General features: G+C 41.2%; 1 protein-coding gene across 2 annotated transcripts in view; it reads right to left on the bottom strand.

Moving 5' to 3' along the window:
• The window catches only part of TTBK2 (tau tubulin kinase 2), a 230002-nt gene that overhangs the window by 91990 nt on the left and 116442 nt on the right, over nt 1–21570 (bottom strand). For both annotated transcript variants that reach the window (XM_054028672.1, XM_054028673.1), the window contains exons 5-6: nt 19765–19905; nt 13419–13523 (exon numbers count right to left, since the gene is read on the bottom strand). In XM_054028672.1, the coding sequence (XP_053884647.1) occupies nt 13419–13523; nt 19765–19905 (246 nt within the window). The remainder of the gene's footprint in view (nt 1–13418; nt 13524–19764; nt 19906–21570) is intronic.

Here is a 21570-nt window from a genome sequence, read left to right as displayed (position 1 = left end):
ACCTAAATGGAGGACTTGGAACAAATGAAAAAATTGTCTCCATTGATTTAATAACCTAATAATATCTAAGCATATTGAGTCCCAAGGGTGAGCACGAGAGATGCACTTCCTTTTACTGACATCTCAGACACTGAGCCTTAGACATAAATTTGAGGCTGAGTAATGAGAGAGTAGCAAAACATTTCTATTCAAGCAAGATAGCCTTTCAACCAACAACCCTCTCCATAATTTTCTAAAACTTTTACTTTTCCCTGCTCATTAGGAATATGTTAAATTTAAAGTTAAATTCAGAGAGTCCCATGGAATACAAGATCTCTTCTCTTCAATGCTGTAACACATATTTTTGAATGGTGTCTTTTCTTTTTAACAAAATCACACTTTGTAATAAATTACTGAATATACACACAAATACACAAAAACAAGATTACAAGAAGCATCTGTTCATTTAATAGAGAGTGGAATACGGAGGGCTGCAGTGAAAAATGTTTTGAGGAATGAAACAGGAAACTCATTAGGAAAATAGGATTTCATTGTTTTATGAGAAATGATTAGATGTCATAAGAAGAAAGAGGATGATCTGAAGAAATGGGGCAATAGGCACACAGAGGCTATGTCAGATACAATACGGGAGAACAATCTATCACTCCAACTCAACAGCCATAAACAGAGATGAGAGAGGTATAAATGAAAGTTTTGAGGGTCGTGAAGAAGAAGAACAAAAAAATTTATATCGGATTTTTAAACAGACAAGCATGTGAAGATTTCTGAGTATGTGGCAATATGATCCCATTTTCAAGTATGGGTAAACTCCTCAGCTATTTCAGTGTCATGTCACATTTTGTACCGAAAGTCTGAATCAGATGGAATGAATGACCCAAAGAGGAGATCAGAAGCCAGGCCTCTGAATTAGTGAGTCAGGAAAGCCTAACTAATTATCAGGATGACAAATGGATATGTCATTAATTCACTGGCCATGCAGATGGCTACATATCAGTGCATTCTGCATCAGCAGTTTATGTGAGGAACTGGTATCTGCTAACTTCCGGGGGCTAATCCCTGGGATTGTTTTGCACTGTACTAGAAAATAGACATGTGGTGGGAAGGAAGGTTGTGGATGAGGGAATATGTAGAAGGGAAGAGGGAGTTAATAATTACAGTAGTGATTTCTTGGATTCCATCAAATGTCACAGTGTTTATCCACCAAGAAATCCTCCTGGGAGTCCTCTTTTTGTAGCCCCCAGAATCATTCGGATTGGCTATTGCCTACTGTAAATGGAATGGAGGTCATTTGGGATAATCTAAACCAAAGATGAAATATCATGTTTCCTAATAGCCAATGACATTGGAGAAGCAGAGCACCAACTGTGGACATGCTCCACTGACACAAGGAACATTGTGTGAACATGCACAAACAATATAATTACAGTGGTTTATGATCATCAACATAACTTAAGTGCAATTAACTCTGTAGTGTAGACATGGACTTAAGAGAAAAGTAAGGGAGGGAATGAGAGCAGGCGCAATGAAGATAAAGATATGGGCTGGGATGGAGTCCACTGGGGCAAATGGAGGGGTTACAAGAAGAGAGCAGATGAGAAATGGGGAGGTTACTTACCTGTAACTGGAGGTCCTTCAAGATGTGTGGTCCCTATCTATATTCCACTGAGGGTTATACCCATGCGCCATGTGTCCAGAGCCAGAGAATTTGAAAGTAGTAGTGTCCATTGATCCATGCATGAACCCTTGCTCAGCCTCATGGTTTCTTCTGAGATGATAATGGGTGGGGTGGACTGACCGCACCCTCAGTTCCTTCTCCACCACAAATCAAACAGATCCACAGCAGAGGGGAGGAGGGTGGGACTGTAATAGAGATAGGAACCACACATCTCAAAGAACCTCCAATAACAGGTAAGTAATTTCTTCTTCTTCTTCTTCGAGTGGTGGTCCCTACTGTATTCCACTGAGGGTGATTAACAAGCAGTATCTAATTAGGAGGAGGGTGTGAGAAAGATGACAGAGCTGCTGAACGAAGGACAGCCACACCGAATGAGGTATCCATCACAGAGTCTTGCACCAAGGTGTAATGAACAGCAAAGGATGTACCAAGCTCCATGTGGCCACCCTACATATGTCCAAAAGCAGTACATCGTGAAGCATGGCCACAGTTGATGCTTGTGCTCTCATGGAATGGGTTCATACACCAAGGGGTAGAGACAGTCCTGACAATCAAAAGCAGAGCATAATGCGTCCCGAAATCCACTTAGAAATCCTCTGTGTAGAAATCACCTGCCCCTTAATCCATTCAGCTTTTGCAATAAACAGTTTAAGGGATTTCTTGAATGGTCTTGTCTTCTTCAGATAGAAGGCATGGGCCCTGAAGACGTCGAGGGAGTGAAGGAACTGCTCCTCCACCGAGGTGTGAGGCTTCAGGAAGAAAGCAGGTAAGTGTATGGGTTGTTTGAGGTGAAAGTGCAATATGACCTTTGGCAGAAACTTGAAATGCAGATGCAGAGAAATCTTGTCCTTATGGAACATGGTAAAAGGGGATCCACCATCATGGCCCCAGTTCACCTACCCTTCTCGCGGAAGCAATAGCTACCAGAAAGCCAACCTTCATGGAAAGGAGAGACAGGGAGCATAAGGCCAAAGGTGCAAAGGGCAAATTCATTAAGGTTAAGAGTACATGGTTGAGGTCCCACTGGGGAGCCATGGGTTGAATGGGTGGATAAGTCCAAAGGAGGTTTTCCAAAAGCTGATAGTCAATGGATGTGTAAACACAAAAGAGTGCCCTTTCACAAAAGGGTGGAAAGCACTAATAGCCGCTACATATACCTTGATGGAATTGAGAGCAAGTCCTGACACCTTCAAAGATAGAACGTAGTCCAAAAGAAGGGGAATGTCCAAGTCAGCAGGGGCAAGACCAGGGACAAGACCTGTATCAAGGGGGTACTTGATGCATTTACTGTTGGCGTGGAAGGCAAAGAGGTCCCAGGCTGGAGTCCTCCATTGGGTGAAAATGTTGCTGGCTATGGTGTCATGGAGCTCCCACTGGTGGTAGGCCACAAATTTCCTGCTCAGAGTCTGCAATCACGTTCTGAGTCCCTGGAAGATAGGTTGCTACAATATGCTCTTGTGGGTGATGCACCAATCCCATACATGAACCACTTCTGCACAAAGTGCTGGCAACTGCATGCCACCTTATTTGTTGATATAATAAAGGATGGTGGTGTTGACGGACATGACAAGAACATGACGGGAAAGAATAGATGAGAGAAACATGCACAGTGCCCTCTGTACCACCCAAAGCTCCAGAATGTTGATGTGCATTCTGGACTCGCCATCTGGCAAGTGATGCAACCGTGATGACTTTTGTGCTCGGGGAGGACAGACGGAAAGATATCCCAGTGCAGACCTGACCTGGGTCCATCCACCAGTGGAGGGAGAGGAGTACCTCTTGGGGGAACTCTCAAAGGGAAGTCCGAGATATGTCGGGAGGGAGAACAGACCCTCTGGAGCCACAGAGCTGGAGGCTGCAAAGGCTAAGATGAGCAAAGGTGGTGATATACGTGGAAGCCACCAGGTGGTCAAGGAGGGAAAGGGAAGTCCTTACCGTAACAGAAGGACTGGTGAACCATCTCGGCAATCAGCTCTTGTAGCATCTGGAACCTATCCCTTGGTAGGTAGGCTCAAGTCAAGACCGCATTGACGCAGGCTCCTATGAATTCTAGTGACTGTGTGGGATCCAAAGTCGATTTTTTAACATTTACACTCACCTCCAAGAAGGAGAGGAGTCTGAGCAGAACGGAGGTCTAGGCTCGACCCTCCCTTCTGGATCGCACTGCTAGCAGCCAGTCATCAAGGGTGGGGAATATAGGGACCCATATTCTGACGTTGGAGAAAACTTTTTAGTAAAGACCCATGGAGCAGTGGTGAGTCTGAATGGTAAGACCCTTCATTGGAAGTGTTGATGGCCTACTGCAAATATCAGGAATTTTCTGTGGGTTGGATGGATGTCTATATGAAAATAGGCATCTGCATATCAAGAGCTGTAAACCACATGCCTTTTTCCAGTGAGTGCATGATGGCTGCTAAGATAACCATATGAAACTTGGGCTTGCATATGAACTGATTGAGATGACGCAGGTCCAAGATTGGTCTCCATCCATCCTTCTTCTTGGGTACGAAGAAATACATGGAATAGAACCCTGCACCGTGGTAAGTTGTTGGACCAAGTTCTACCGCTCCCCTTTATAGAAAAGAGTTCACCTCTAGGGCAAGGACACTGTCATGAGAGTGGTCCCTGAGGCGGGACTAGAGCAGAGTCATGGGTGAAGTAGCATTGTGAACTCAATCGTATAGCCATGTTGAATGTTGTCCAGAACCCACTTGTCCATTATCACACTCCAAGCTGGTAAAAAAGAGTGCTAGGCTCCCCCCAAAGGGGGTAGATCAGGTGGTATGGTGGGAGGCAAAGTGGTTGTGGCTCTCTATGTGCACTCAGAAATATCACTTTTGCGAAGACTGAGCATGAGATGTTGAAGGCTTTGACATGGAGCCTGGAGGACAGGGCCCTTGGGTCTTCTGTCGCTTGAGAGGATGCTCATAGGACCATTGATGGAAAATTGAGGAGTTCTGAATCATGTCAGTGGCAGGCAGTAGAACTTGCGTTTGAGTGCTGGTGTGTAAAGACCCAACAATTGTAGAGTGTCTCTGGAATCTTTGACGGAGTGGAGGGAATTGTCAGTCTTCTGATTGAAGCGGTGAGACTCATCGAAAGGGAGGTCCTCTATGGTATTTCATACTTCCCGTGGGAAACCAGATGATATAAAACAGAATTATATGAGAGGTAGCACAATTCCCTCCTCATGATGATCCTCGAAGCCATTGTGTGTGAAGAGGCGTCTGCCGTGTCCACAGTGGAATTGGAGTGTCGTCCTTGCAACCATTTTGCCCTCCTCTAAGATAGCCTGGAAGCAGGCACAATACTGCTGGGGAAGCTTGTCTGCAAAGTCCTCCACCTTGTCATAAGTTAAAAAGTCATATTTAGCAAATAGCGCCAGGTAATTGGAAATCCAGAATTGAAGGCTGGCCAAGGAGAAGAGTTTGCAACCCAGAAGGTCCAGCCACTTACCCTCCTTGTGTACCACGATGAAGTGTGGGTGTTGTTGCGTGGGCCATTCCGTTGCCACATATATCAGATGTATGGAGATGGGAGTGTTCCCCAGCCTGGATATAACTGTGGCCTCATGGCAACCTCCATGAGGTGCTTCTTGAGGTGGAGAGCCCAGCCCTCCCAGGTACAGCTTGGGAAGGAGAGGCATACGGGCAGTGGGTATCATAGGCCATGCAAATAGCCCAGCATAGCCCCGCCCATGCACCGCCCCCATAACTCCTCCTGCCTGCTTCCAGTTCCTGTTCTTCTGTGGCCCAAGCTGGGGCAGGGGCAGGCTGGCCTGTCACCGGGACTTGGGGAGGCTGGGGCTGGTGCTCGCAAGGCCCGGGGCTGGGACCAGGCCATGCTGCCAGTCCACCACTTCGTGGTTGGGGTTGGGGGTGCTGGGACCGTGCTGCCTGCCCAGCACTCCAGGGCTGGGGTTGGGAGAGCTGCAGCCGCGCCACCTGCCCAGCGCTCGAGGGCTAGGGGTGCCTGGGTGGACTGGGGCAAGGGGCCGATGGCAGCCCTGGGGGTTCTCTGGGCTCTGGTGGGGGAGAAGGAGAGGGGTGGGATCTCAGGACAAAGGGGAGCGTGGGGGCTAGCCTCCCCCAACGGACAGTTCACTTACCACCCAGGGAGAGGTAGATACTGCACGTGAATGAAATGTGAAATGAAATGAATGAGCTTAGGCAGGAAGCGCAGATCTTGACCCCAGTGTTTTCAGCATAATCCAGTACCCAGGCGTGGGTCCTGGGGGAAAACTGGTAAAAACGGTGTCTGAAAGTCCTTAGTAAATATGCGGCCAAGAGATCAGATGGGTCACCAACATGGAAATTAACTCACCAAGGATCAGTGAGGGAGACTGTGAGGAGACAAAAAGAGAGCCAGGAGTTTAAGTCAGAAAGGAAGGCTGATGGGGAGGAATTTGGTGGATGGCAGATGGAATTTGGAGGACAGCAACATGGATGCCAGAATACAGATGAAGAGTGTGGGGAGAACCAAGGGTAGCTACAGAGAGACAAGATTATTTTCAAAAGGTGCAGCTTACAAATGCTGGTAAGTGGTAAACTTGTAGAATTACCAAAATCCTGCATCCTAACATCTTCCAATAAGAAACTGAGTTTTTGTTTTTTATTTTACTTTTATTGCTGAAGTATAGAATCATCCATTTATTCTGCCATTTTTCTTCGCAAAATCCCTTCTCTTGATGAAATCGTATATTTTCCATGAGAAATATGATCATCTCAGTCTTGTATCATATTGTTCTTTACTATATTTTCAAGGCAAACTGAACCAGGGTAAGTGTACTCTTAGTATTATTTATGTCATGCTCATTACTTATGCTAGGGAGCAGAAGGGAATACAACAATCACATTATACTTTGTCCTTATTTTATCTCATTATAAACCATAATATAAAAGATTAAAACATGGGTTCATTCAGTTCGATGTAGAGCACCAGTTTTAACAGGAGAAATACATTCTCCGATGGACGAAGATCAAATCAGTAATAAAAAAAACAATCTACATAAAAGATAGAAAAATTTAAATCTTATGCTCATGCTAACCACTTAGTCAGTATTAAATAGAGATTTCATGCTTTCTATGGTAAGGCAGGTTTCTAAAACATCATGGGAGCAATTTTTCCCTTAATTACTTCTCCTTACTATAGAGAGTAATTAAATTTGTTACAGAAGCTGTAGCTGCTTTTAACTTAATTCTACAACCATTTCAGGAAGGTAGAGGAGGCTGATATAAAAAAACAAACTGCACTAAACTAGAGAATGTTCAAAGCTGCTGTAAAATTTGCACAAAAAGAGTCTATGATCTCCCATTAAGACCCTGTGATTAAATTAATAGGATGGGTAGGGGAATCATTTCCAAAGAACTGGATTTGGAGCATGACAGGCAGTTAAGTGCAGCTGCAGAAGTTGACATTTAGGATTTTTGTCTTTATACACATAGAAACAGAAGGTAAAGAGGAAGGGGAGCCAAACTCACATCAGGGAGGTGACTGTGTCTTCATTCTTTGTAAGGTACCTAACACAATGACTAGGGCCTTTGCAAGCTATCACAATAACATTAGACAATAGTAAGTAGGTACTGGAAAAGATAGCTAATCAATTCCTTTGGACTGAATGAATCTCCATTTCCACTTTGCAACACAAACACTTTCTAATAGAGGTTTTCCTGAGCTTGGCCCAAAATTCCCTGCCCTTAACTGCTATAGAGCTTGCTGTGAAATGGTTTTCTGCCTGGCTGCCACCTTCAGAGCTTCATTTACAATGTATTATAGGCAGTGCAGGTAGAGACACCAACGGTAGGGTTGCCGGACACCTCCCATTACAAGCCCTTGTTTCAATTCCTTATAACTTTGCCAAACTTTAATTGTTTGGGCAGAAATTTCCCATGCCAGATGTCTACTTCAGGCTGATTGATATATTTATTAACTTCAGCAAAACTAGTTCAATCATTTTTCAGAACAAAGTGAAAAGAAATTATGTCAATTTACTCATGTTAAAAAATTCTTACAACATTTTATTAAGAGGCTCTGGTGCTTCCATGTTTTGGGGCAGGATCTTGAAATTTTTCAAGAAGTGGGTGCCACCATGGTGTCAAAGCCTTTTGCTGTTCCCAGATAATTTGGCCACATTTGGACAAGTATGAGCTTCTAAAAATCTCAGTTCACATATACCCAACAGAAAGCTGTTTGAGTTTGGCGGCTAATCTCTCCAAGGATTATATCTGTACTAAGTATGCTTCATCCTAGGGCTACGGGGCTGAGCAGGCCTTTCCTGCAATTGCTCCTCTGAGCAGCCATAGGCCACTGTAGTACCGAGCACAGGAATTGAGAACAAGGAGACTGTCTCTCCTGGACTTACAATATTCCCTCTGTTGGTACTCACGCAGGGAGGAGGAGACAGAGGAGATAGCCTCACTGGAATGCAAGGATTAGGAACTAGGCCTAGGCAAGGAGCTGGGAGGGGAGACAAGGATACTGTCTTGAACAGTCACTAGGATAGGCTGGAGGGGCTGGGTAGCAGAAAAGGTCAGGCCTGCGGGGAAGGAAAGTGGAGGGTAAAGGCAGAAGATCTATTACCACTAGAATTCATTCCCCCCATAGAATATAAACTCAGGATTCCCATGTCTCATCATTCCTCTGCTATCAGCAAATACTGTGAAACCACTGGCAAAATTCATGCCTCATCTCCTTTTAGTGATTGCCCACAGAGAAGATGACAGCCTTCCAAAAAAGAACTAGATAAATTCATGGAAGACAGGTTTAGGGTAAAGAGCAGGGATGGTGTCCCTAGCCTCTATTAGCCAGAAGCTGGGAATGGGTGACAGGGGATGGATCACTTGATGATTACCTTTTCTGTTCATTCCCTCTGGGGCACCTGGCATTGGCCACTGTAGGCAGACAGGATACTGGGCTAGATGGACCTTTGGTCTGACCCAATATGGCCATTCTTATGTTCTACTACTATCATCACTCTTTTAGCTCAAGAGGCAAAAATCTGTGCTTTGGACCTAAAGGTTTCTCTAATACTATTAATGAACCATCTGGAAGTTAATATGGTTCAACAGGATTGAATTTATGGCACTGAATGAGGAAGATATTCTATGGAAAAAAGTAATAATGATCATATAATTAAAGACTGCATGGGCAACTTTAATAATGGCATTTCCTAACTTTGGCGTTCTTGACTTTTCAGCCTTAATGTTCTTTTAATGTCTTTTTTTTTATGTAACTGTGTGTTTCTGTGAACAGAGGAGACCTGAAAACTGCAAATTTCACATGTCCTTAGGGAGGAAAAGCAAATGGTCCCCTATGAGAGGGGTGAAAAATGGAGCCGTTCAAACACAATTCCACCTATGCCTGCCAGAGTCTGCAGATGTGTCAATATCATCTCATGATCAACAGCATCAAGGCTACTGACAAGATTACAGCCAATGAGCCTTATCCTGAGGGTTCAGCATGTCCTGTGTGATTAAATAAACACAGAAGTTGTCAAACCACAGTTTTGAATTGTGGAGAGGAGACTAAGGGCTAGTCTACACTGGCAACATTAAAGTGCTGCCGTGGCAGTTCTTTAACATGGCTTGTGTAGTCGCGGCAGAACACTGGGAGAACCACCTCCATGAGGGGCACTGCTCCCAGCGCTGGGGCACTGTCTACACTGGCGCTTTACAGCGCTGAAACTTGCTGTGCTCAGGGGGTGTTTTTCACACCCCTGAGCAAGAAAGTTGCAGTGCTGTAAAGTGCCAGTGTAGACAAGCCTTCAGAGAGTCCTGTGCACTAGAAGTCATTTCAAATCTAGCGGTGCCCAATAGAAGGGGGAAAAAAATTAATCACTTGTTCAGATTATGTTAGCTATTAACAAATGGAATCAAGCTCTCCACACTAAACTCGAAGTAGCAGAATGATAAAAATTAAAGTTTCAAAAGTTTAGTTTTGTGCTAATTCTCAGGAACTGTCTTTGCTGCTGAAAATAAGCATTTCCTGTTCTATGCACTGGGGGAAAATACCTGAGAAAGGAACACTGTTAGCAAGACTTTAGTATTTGGTACTTATTTCTACATATGTGATGAAGTGGTACTGTCACAATGTGCGTTCATTCTGGCTATATGTAAAGGCAAGAGACATAGGGCCATGTGATCTAAAATATTTGTGAACTATGTCTCCTCTACCTGGTCAATGGTTTTTGACAACAAAAACAACTGACAGACTTCCCACTGACTGAGAGGGTCATATATCCCTGTAAAGTAAAATAAAGAGGCCTTTATTTTACAGGTAATTTTAATGCTAATGCAAGTTTGTAGGTAAACAAACTTCATTTAAGGCATGTAAAATTATTCAACTTTTATTGCAGCATGTTTCTCAGTTCCAAAACTGAAGGCAAATATTGCGTGGACATGAAAGCACATAAAATAGTTAAATACTAGCAGGAAATATCCCCAAATATTTTGAGGACACATAACATTTTAAAAGTGAATTTAAGAGATGGAATGTATAACAAACAAAATTGTCAGCACCTAAAATGGTGGCCATTAGTCATGCTAGGAATTCTATTACTGGATGATAGGTTCAAAAGAATCCATAAACTGAAGAACAGCAGCACTGTAGCCTTAGTGAACATTATTTTCTCATTTTGACAGTGACAGGAGCTGTACTATATTATGTAACGATAGGGTAATTCAACAAAATTCCCTCATCCCTCTGAAGAGCTAAGAATTATACTGAGTTTTAAATTTGCTCAGTCTGTTCCACTGAAGACAATACAACTAATGAAGGGAAGGGAGTTTAAAGGTCCATTAAATTCAACAATTCTACCTGCAATGTGATGAATATTTTTGTATACTCTAGAGCAATGGGTCTCAAACTTTTTTATTGGTGACCCGTTTCATACAGCAAGCCTCTGAGTGCAACCCCCCACCCCCAGTAAATTAAACACACTTTTTAATATATTTAACACCACTATAAATGCTGGAGGCAAGCAGGGTTTGGGGTGGAGGTTGACAGCTCATGACCCCCCCCATATAATAACCTCACAACCCCCTGAGGGGTCCCGACCCCCAGTTTGAGAACTCCTGCTCTAGAGTTAACTATTCTATAAAAGCCAGATGCAAGGTGTGGGAACTGCCTCTGTAGTCTTAGCAGAGGACTAAATTAATGTAAACTAGGAACCTTTTAGTTCATGCTCGCAGGGTCTACATGGGGAAGTTAAAGTGCAACACTTTGATGCACGTTGTTGTTCACATCAAACTATGGGGCAGTGTAGATATGCCCTATGTTAAATGATTATTAATAAGGCTACGAGTCTGTCACGGAGGTCACGGATTCTGTGACTTTCCAGGACCTCTGTGACTTTCGCAGTTATGGCAGCCAGTGCCGCTGACCCCAGGGCTGCCCGAGTAGCTGGGATGAACCCAGGGCCAGCTGTACCTGCTGCTGCTCAGGCGGCCCTAGGCAGCTGGCCCCAGGACCGCCTGAGCAGCGGCTGATGCAGCTGGCCCCAGGGGCCACTGAAGCAACAGCAGCCCCTACACTGTAACAGGAAGCAACTGGTTTGCAGCTGGTAAAATGGCTTTATGACCCTCAGGAATTCCCAGCCCCAGGCGCCCTCTAGGGAAGCTGTCTAGCTACTTTGCACTGCCTAAGCATCACAAAGGAGCCAGAGAGCTGAGGATGTGGCACCATAACTTTAAAAGTCCTTTTCTGATTTTTACTAAACTTCCCATTACAATTCAAGGATTCAGGGACAATACATGGCATGAGAAGTTTCAGTGAGATTGGTTTCTTTTGGGGGAAGTTAGGGGTGTTGAAAATGAGGCTTATTATAAAAAGCCAGAATCAACCTTAACTATGGAGCAGCAACCACCACTCCATAACATATGTTGACTTTTATTATCATATTTTAGATTTAAAAAAATAATACACCTCAACATTTTTGGAGAATTTTTTTTTACTATCTCCAGATTATTTGTGAAATATATTTAGGAAAACCTATAAGGAAATCTAGTGAAGATCAGAATAAGAATCACTATACGGCAGTGAAGAGACGATGTAAACACAGAGGATATTTTGCTTAAAGAAAATGCAACTCAGTTTTATTAGTAGTCATCTTGTTGATGCAACAAGAACTACTTGCTATTTAACCGAAAGACACAAGTGATTGATTATTGCAAATAAAAACTATTATGCATTTTCCTTGTTGATACTGTATCATCATTACAGTATGCATTATACCATCAGAAAAGCCTGAAAATAGACTACATTTCATTAAAGAACTACTTCAGTTATACTGCAGGGCACTACAATGAAAAACAAAGGCAACACATGGGTTTTTATAAGAGAAACAAATACACCTCTACCCTGATACAACGCGACCCGATATAACACGAATTCGGATATAACGCGGTAAAGCAGCGCTCCCTGGGGGCGGGGCTGCGCACTCCAGTGGATCAAAGCAAGTTCGATATAACGCAGTTTCACCTACAATGCAGTAAGATTTTTTGGCTCCCAAGGACAGCGTTATATTGGGGTAGAGGTGTATGTGTTAACTGCTTGCAACAGAAAATATAGTATTTCTCTTAACTTTCCTGAAAATACTACCATTGGTGGATGTATGTTTTTGAACTTACAGAATCTTAAGTATTTGTTTCATTTCAAAATTACAAGTCAGAAAAACAACCATAAACATCAGACATACAGAAAAAGACAAAAGCTTATGAAAATGAAAAACTACTTGCTCACCTTTCCAACAGCTGCAGCCACTCTGTTGGTCTCCCTTGCTCTTTGTTTTCATTGCAATGTCCAGCATTATGACTGAAGGAATAGAGTACAGCAGAACCTCGCTAATTTACTTTGCTAATCCACACACCTCAGAATTTGCACACACAAAAATAGCCATTTTGCCCCACCTCGCAGCCAAGATTGAATTGTAAATGCTATTGAGAATGTTCCTATTACTCAATTTCACTACATGTACAAAATATACTACATAATATTGACTACTACGTTATTCAATATTACCATAAACATTAAAACTAAAAACTAGTCAAACATATAAACTACATTTTATCATGTATTCTCATACATTGTGTTCACTTACTTCCCAGTTTGCAAACTTCAGGAATTCACAATGGACTCCCAATCAACAGTGAATTAGGGAGGCTCTACTGTACTTATTGCGATGTTCTTATTCAGATCCCTGTATCTATGATCCTCTCTAAATCATAGTCATTCCCCAATTCCTAATTCATATTTGAAAATTACTGTATTTCTTATGGCAATATTGTAACTAAACTTAGCTGTATTCGGTTTCATTCTACCATTCCGCCCAATTCTTTCCTCTCCAAACTACTGCACGTTTTCAATGTACTGTTTGAGTTTTTCTCCTCTATATTATTTTCCGTAATTTATTTACTACGAAAAGTTTAGCTCTGATGTAACATTTGTTATTCAGCAAGGTTCTGCTTTTTGCCTAATTTTCCAGCTGGATAGATTGATTGATATACAAGGCATTCAAGTACTGCCCAAGGGCACACAATAACTCTATATCTTAGGCCAAAGAAAGAACTCATGATTCTTCCTGGTTTCCTGTCCTTTGAACTTCCCACTAGACCATATGGCATCTCTATTCTGGAATGGAGTGAACCAAATTTAGATACTGTATCAATTCAGTCTCCAGCAAGATTTTGGTATATTATCACAGCAAATTAATAATCATTTACAATAATTGTGGAAAAAAAATTCTTACCGGTCTGACATCCCCACATGAATTTGTAAACTGTCGTGCCAAGCCAAAATCCAGCATGTAGCACTTCCTACACGTGCTAGGGAAACGTCCCATAGCAAAGTTTGACTAGAAAAAGAAACAAAAAAGTATACATTATTAATATATACATATTAATGCATGTCATTTTCCATTATTCTATCTTTCCTTCTATATCTTCACTTCTGCCCATGTTCCATTCACTTTGGAGAAAAGAACACATTATACTGGCACTGTATATGCCAAGAGAGGGATGCAGAATGCTCCATCCTCTTTTCTGGCTGCCTAGAAAAAAATCTTCAAAGACAAATGGGTTGGAGGGAGAGAGTGTGGATTTGGGAGGCAGTACATTCTGAAAAATTCAGTTAAACTCAGTGGTTCTCAAAGTGGGTCCGCCACTTGTTCAGGGAAAGCCCCTGGCAGGCCGGGCCGGTTTGTTTACCTGCCGCGTCCGTCGGTTCAGCCGATTGCGGCTCCCATTGGCTGCAGTTCGCCGCTCCAGGCCAATGGGGGCTGCTGGAAGTGGCGCGGGCTGAGGGATGTGCTGGCCACCCTTCCAGCAGCCCCCACTGGCCTCGAGCGGCGAATCGCAGCCAATGGGAGCTGCAATCGGCTGAACCCACGGATGCAGCAGGTAAACAAACCGGCCCGGCCCGCCAGGGGCTTTCCCTGAACAAGTGGCGGACCCGCTTTGAGAACCACGGAGTTAGAGTTCATTTTCTTATTCATCATCTGTCTCCACAGATTCTAATTCTTGGGTTTTGTCTACACAGCCTTTTTTCCTAAAATTTCTCAACACTGCACTGGTTCAGCTCCTCTGATGTCAGCAACGTCTCTAATATAACAGTCTGCCTATCACTTGTGTTTTAACCATATGACCTAGACTTGTTCAACAAGCCTTAAAAATTATCAATGGAAAAGAATAGGGCTAGCCCAAAGAGTTGAAACAAGAGTCTGTGCACTAAGAAAAACCCCCGTACAAGTGGGAGAACTCACCATATTGGAAATTTGGCACTGATGACTGTGGAAAAGCTACTGTTGATTTCGGATTCTCTACTGCCTGGTACTTCATGTACCCAGTTTGAATGAAACCAATGAATCCAGTAGTAGCCCTGGTCTTTATAACTTTGGCCAGGATATCCATCTTGGAGCAAAGCAGATGAAGTTCTACAAGAAAGAGACTGAACTCCTGTATCTCTGGAAAGAGACACAAGCCACAACGAATAATGCCAGAGGCAGAGCACAAGCTTATAGTTGGATCAGAGAAAGTTAGTCTAAAAGAGTCAGACAATTCTGACTCTTATAAGTTAGCTGCTTAAGTTGTCATAATTCACTGGTAAATGTTCTAGTGGCATAACTAATTACTAGAACCTAGTAATTTGCCACTCTTGTGAAAAGAGCCAAAGGAAAAAAGTGTCCATTTAGCTATTAAGCAGCCTAATATTCTATATTGTTTATTAGGCGCAGTGAGGTGGAAAATCCTTGGAATTCCAAATCTATCATTTCCTGGTCTCACTCCCAAAGAATTTAGAAGAGTCTATAAAAAAACATTAAAAACCTGCACAGGGAAGCATTTTAACCATAGACTGGACTGTTGCCAAGTGCCTCTGTAACATATTGGCAGTTTAAAATGATAGGAGGACCTACCTTCTAGTCTATGTCAGATTTAAGCTTGTTAACTGGTTGCAAGTCTTCTTCTGAATGAAGAAAGAGGATCATTTAAAGCATCTGAGAGCTGGCAAATTGTCACTTGTAAGATTTTACATCATCCATCAGAGATGAACAGATGAAACAAAAATTTGCTCTTCAGGAATGGCAGGACCTGTCAAGTTCACATTCCCACTCAAATCTAGACAGAGAATCTGAGATACTCTCACTCTGGAAATGAACAAAAGCTTGACATTAATTTAGAAGGATTCATAAAAGGCTCTTTAATGTGAATTAACTTAAGTGGTTCTGTAAACAGAAGGAATCACAGTTCACAGATGTTATAATGAAGATCCACATGGGCCATGGCCAACTTAGAAAGGCTGGGGTATGCTTACTACCTGTCTCCCTCCTTGCAGAACGGATACAAGCAGGGACAATTGGGGACATATACATTTCCTGATGATGAATTGAGACTGTTGACAAATGGATTTTTTTTTTGTACACCAAAAGATTGCACTGAGAAAGGCTTGCCTTTGAGATCAGAGGAAAAAAATTGATAAGGAATACTACGTCAAAGAAGATTACTTGGATAGTCTTGATAAATCAGACGTGGATGCTAGCAGAAATTCCACAGTAGAATTTGGCTTTGAGATATGTCAAAGATAGTACCAAAAACTTGCATTGTAAGAGCTGTACAGAGAGGGCATGGACACTTCAAATCCATTTGACAAGATAACTAAGATTTCACAACTTTGTTCTTTTCTTTTTCTGTGCTTTGACAGATCACTCATCCACAAGTGCACATATAGATTCCTTGAGTATCTAGGCTTTTGAAGTGAGACTAAGATCGGAAGACTTGGCATCAAGGCACTTACCAGGAACTAGATATTTGTTTCTGGCTTGCCATGAGAAGCAAGCAAAGAATATGGCCCATCACTTTTTACAATGCTTAAAACTTGATTTTTTTTTTTTTTATCATTTCAAAGCCAACCATTTTGAAACAAGCTTTTAGGCCTATAAGTTCTGTGTCAGGAAAAACACAAACACAAAGCCCAAATGACAAATTTAACTATCAGTTTTCTAAAAACTACAAAAAGCATTTCTGCTGAATAAACCTGAAAAAACTAAAAATATTAGAAACATATAGCAGTTTCAGGTCCAATGGGTAGATGAAAAAAATAAAAATAAAAATAAAACAGGAGCAGAAATGTATGTGTTCAGCAGTATTCTCTTTATGCAGAGAGAGTTTAAATGTCCTCTCGTTCATGTCTACAGGCCTGTATCCACCACTGGACTTACTGCTTCTGGAATGCTGAAGGTCTAAGCTCTGGGCATTTTTCTCCAGTAAATAATGTGGACTTTTATCTGTAGGTAAAGAATACTCCAAGTCAAAAGTCCACCTTATCCCTAGAAAGCGATTTAATCCTTTCATCCAGATGTGTTCTGGTGTTATGTAGCACCTCTCTTAGAAGGAAGGAATAGTTCTAATATAATTTGTGGTTCTCCTTGTTGCTCCTGCTCCTGTCCTGGCTCAATATTTAAGTTCCCAATCACTTCCCCCACCAGCAACATCTTTCACCTCCCTGTGGCTTGTACACTTCCTCAACTCCAATGGCTTCATCCAAACTCTTCTCCCTACAACTACGAGGCTGCCTCCATCCATACCTGGCCCTCCCATCACACACATATCACCTTCTGCTTCCAGCCTACCTCACGGTCTCTGCACCTTTCAAGTTTGATGCTCCACCTATCTCCCTCCAATGTATATCACTCAATCCTACCTGACTCTGGCTCCACTCACCACGCAAATGAAGTCCTGGGTGACATACCATTTTTTAAAAAATGTAATGCAAGAATGAAGGATAAAAATGAAAATTTCTTAATTCAAAAGTGTCTTCAAAGAGGACTTACATCACACCATCCTGTGAACTGGGCATTATAATTAGGGCATGAAATTCAGTGTATACTGTCAGATAACATTAAGTCAGAAGATGAAAATAATGGTGACAAAAAATAGAAGAGCTTTGCATGTATGGAATTCAATTGTACATGTTCACAGTAGAGTCTGATGACATTTTTAATGTACAGCAATATATAGTATTCATGTAGCAAATGCAGTGACAATCTCAGAGGAAACGAGAAAAATCAAATACCAAAAATAAGACCTACTTCACAGTGGAAAGTATAGTGTGTGATACTAACAAACAGATGAAAGAAAAATAATTCAGGTTCTCACTAAGTGCATGATCAAACAACACATTACAATTTATTGGGCAAGGCAGTAATTCTTATTAGTTATCACGCTAAACATTCAAAAGATAGCTCTATTTATTGTTGTTTATTAAGGGCTAACAATGCATTCATTGCTGTACAATGCACAAATGTGAAGAAAATCCCTGCATGAAGGAGCTTACAATTTTTGACATTCATAGAAAAGACAGGCCACAGTGCAATACCAAAAGAAGAGCACAAAAGAAGAGGGGCAGGGGAATTTTTTGTATTTTTTTTTTAAATATATCCCATCTCTTCTTTTCAGTAAAGTAGCAGCGGGAATGGGGCTTATTGTGGCAAAGTGTTCATAGGCTTCATGGAACAAGTGGGTCATTAGGTGGAATGTGAGAGCCTGGTGAAGTCCCATGTTGTCTCTTATGCATAGAAGAACTGCAAACATGGGAGTGTAAGAAGGGAGTAAAAGAGGGCAGTGGAATTGACATTACTGACAGTTGTGAAAGGGGAGAGGATGGACACAATAAGAAATTAGATTTGATATATAGACTGAATCTTAGCCATGCAGGACTTTGAAAGGAAGGATCAGGTGAGCAAAGGGCAACAAGCCGAAAGTTTCAAATAGAGGAGAGGTGTTCAGAGCAAAAGGCAAAGAAAAGAACTTGTTACATTTTGACAAAATTAGTCAGTGATCTGGTTATCAGGGACTCCAAAGAGAAGAAGGATGCATTAATTAAAACAGAAGTGGCCAGGGTATAGACAAGTGTTTTGACTTTCAGACAAGAGAGGAAGAGTTAGATTTTCTGTATGTTGTGAAAGAAGTAGGAACACTATTTAGTGACCCCTTGCATGTGTGGGGAGGAGAAGAAGGAGTTAAAGATAACTTAGGGGTTGTGAATCTGTGTGACAGGGATAACAGTATTTTCTTCAGCAGTATAGAACAGAAGAGACATAGAAGAAACCATAAAGAGCTCATTTCTGGCCACGTTTAGAAAATATATGGAATGCACTAAATAGCAAGGATAATACAGTCCTTTGGAAAGTCAGTGGTTATAATCTTACAAAGGAAAAAGGCATATTTAAAATCGATTATATGCTGAACGCAATACTAAATGCCTGCTATTTAACCTTAATTTAGTTCATTGTTAAAAAAAACCACTTGCTCTTCACCTTAAAACACAGGCAATGTGCCAGCTTTATAGACATCTGTAGTTTTTATACTTCTCTAAAGAAAATATATACTTTGTAATTTAGAGAAATTTAATAACAAACCGTTGGAGTAATAAATGGACAGATGGTCAGAGATAAGCAAGACTAGACAGTTGTCTAAAAAAACTTCACCAAACAATATTCACAATGGCTAATGCAAAATCTACACTTCAATAGAGGTAACTGAGAAAAAAATAAATAAAAACACTATGTAAATTAAAACAACCTATAAGGTATACCCGCACTATACAATAAGTTATTAACTTATTTAAGTAAAGTATAGCTTATTATTCATCACTTTATGTTAGTCAACTGCCAGCTTGCAAGTGGTGTAAGGGCAGTACTGTAGCTATCTTTTTTTGTGGGTGGAACAAAATGGTATTTACATGGTATTTAAAATAATACTTTAAAAAATATAATCAGGCAAATATTTAATTTTAAAGGCACTGAGACCTTCAGGAGTTAGTCTTCCCTGTTAGATCCGACAGGTCTTAAATATCCTGCTTGTTTAATACTGTATCTTTTATTTAAATTTGTTCGTGCTTTTTGAAATTGAAAACTTAGTGTCTTTGTTGGTGAATAAGACTTCCAAACAAAAACAAGCATATTACTACAGAATAATCAATTACCAGAACACCATAATAACTGCTGAGGAATTCCTTCAGAATTATGTACTGTATGTTGCTTTTCCCAAATAAAATTTCTGTACCTACACTTTACTCAAGCAACCAAAAGCTTTCTATTTTTAGTGGGTTTTATCCAAAGCTCAGGCTTTGACAACCTAGCATATCATGCTGCCTCCTGCACATAACAGTTTTCTCCCATATGCAGAGATGGTGTATATCTCTTTGTTATTCATACATTAGATTATTAAAACTCTTACAAATATTTCCTATGGTTAAAGTTCACTCCCTTTGATTTCTTACATTAAGAGTTTGCTTATATAGTCCAAATAATCTCTAATCATATTTTATTCTGTGGTGGGAGTTACTGCTATATAAGGTCTCTAGAGCTGATAGATGAAAATGCTAATTCAACATCACTTGGAGGATGACCGCCATTTATACCAGTTGCAATCTAGCACGAATTAAATAAATTTTGCACTGACATCTTGGAAGATTCATATCCAATTCTCTGCCCCTTCTAACTTTTGTAAGTTAACATCTAATACCCTGCCCTTTCTTCTTAATGCTGTCAACTGAAGCCCACATATTCATTACTGGTTTTGGCTTAAGAAGGAATTTACTGGTTTAATGTCTCTGTGCAGGAATCCCACAGAGTGAATGCTCTCAATGGACTCAAGAATCTGCTTTCCCAGGCGCAGGGTGGTACTGATGGTGAAGGTCCCTCGAGACTGGCTCCGACGCAGATCTGCCAAATTCCGACCCTAATCAAAACATAAGAACATTTTCGGGAGCAGTCCCAAAAACAGTATTCACAGATAATGTTAATAAATTATTTACTTATCTTATCTTGAACTGAGTCAAGGTGAGTGAGGTAATATCTTATATTAGACCAACTTCTGTTGGTGAGAGAGACAAGGTTTCGAGCTTACATCTCTCACACCAACAGAAATTGGTCCAATAAAAGATACTACCTTACCCACATTGTTTCTCCAATATCCTGGGACCAACACAGCTACAACACTGGATGTTTTTCTTAAACTGTTCACAACGGAAGTCTTAAGAAACGTATCCTAGGACTCGCCCCTCATCCATTGTACTCTTCAGGGACACCACATCTCATAGATGAATAGTTTCCAAGTCCAGAAGGGACCATTATGATCATGTAATTTGAGATCCTGTATAACACATGCCACAGAACTTCCCAAAAATAATTCTAGAGCATATCTTTTAGAAAAGCATCCAATCTTGATTGAAAAATTCAGTGATGGAGAAGGTGTTCTAAATTTATATGAAAAATTCTCCAAATATTTCAGACATTAAATTTAGAAGCTGTTTTTGAAAATGTGACTCACTGTCTCCGATTCCAGATAACCTGAATCACTGAATCTAGCAGAAAAGTGATTTTGGCCTATTTGTTAGTTATGATTAGAGATGGACATTTTAGGGGAGAAACTGCAGTTTCGGTCTACCTAAAACTATTCATAAATTTACATTTGAGTTTGCAGAATAGTTTTGACCAAACCAAAAAATCAAAATGTTTTGGAAATGTCCAAACAATACATTTCATTTTGACCCAACTCAACATTTCCATTTTAGATTTTGAGCATTTTGACAAAAACAAAGGAGGACTAGATTCAAAAGCGGCTGGAGGTGGAGAATGAGGAGGTGGTCTCCTTATATCTTTCAGCCCAGTGGTTAAGGCACTCACCTGGCATGTGGGAAATGCAAGTTCAGTTCCTCTCTCTTCCTGATGTGAAGTACGGCTTTGAACTTGTCTCTCCCACATTTCAGGGGAGTACCCTATCCACTTAGCTATGTGATGTTCTGGAAAGAATCTATGAATTTGCCACTATGAATTCAAATGGATAGTCTTGAGGCCAGGGAAAGAGGGTGAGAATGACTAGTCTGGTAGTTAGAGCACTGACATAGGATATGGGAGACACAAGTTCAAGTCTGTGCTCCAATGATTATTTAATTTATAAGTTTTGAAACAGCTTCAACAGGAGAGACTGTGAAGGACCCACATTGGAATATTCCATAGCCACATAGCTAAGGTACTCTACTGCACTGTGAGAGACTCAAGTTCAAATCCCTTCTCCATTTCAGAGAGAGAGAGTGGAATTGAACGTGGCCCTTTCACATCTCAGGTGAGTGCCCTAACCATTGGTGAACAATCATGAGGAAAGTGGAACCACCTCCTTTCCCTGCCATTTTGTGGAACTAGTTTTCCTTAGCTTTTTCAAATTCACTGAAATAGCAACGATAAAATCAGAGCAGGAACAAAACGCATTTTGTTTCAACTCATCTCAAAGTTTAACTTTTCAATTTGCTAAAAATTTTGAAAAAATTTGTTTTCAATTCAACCTGAAACAAAAAGATTTTTTTATTTTTTTGAATTGCCAGCAAAGCAGCTCTAGTTATGATAG

This window comes from Malaclemys terrapin, chromosome 4 (assembly GCF_027887155.1).
Source record: "Malaclemys terrapin pileata isolate rMalTer1 chromosome 4, rMalTer1.hap1, whole genome shotgun sequence".
Lineage (NCBI taxonomy): Eukaryota > Metazoa > Chordata > Testudines > Emydidae > Malaclemys > Malaclemys terrapin.
This window is presented reverse-complemented; position numbering and strand designations above follow the sequence as displayed.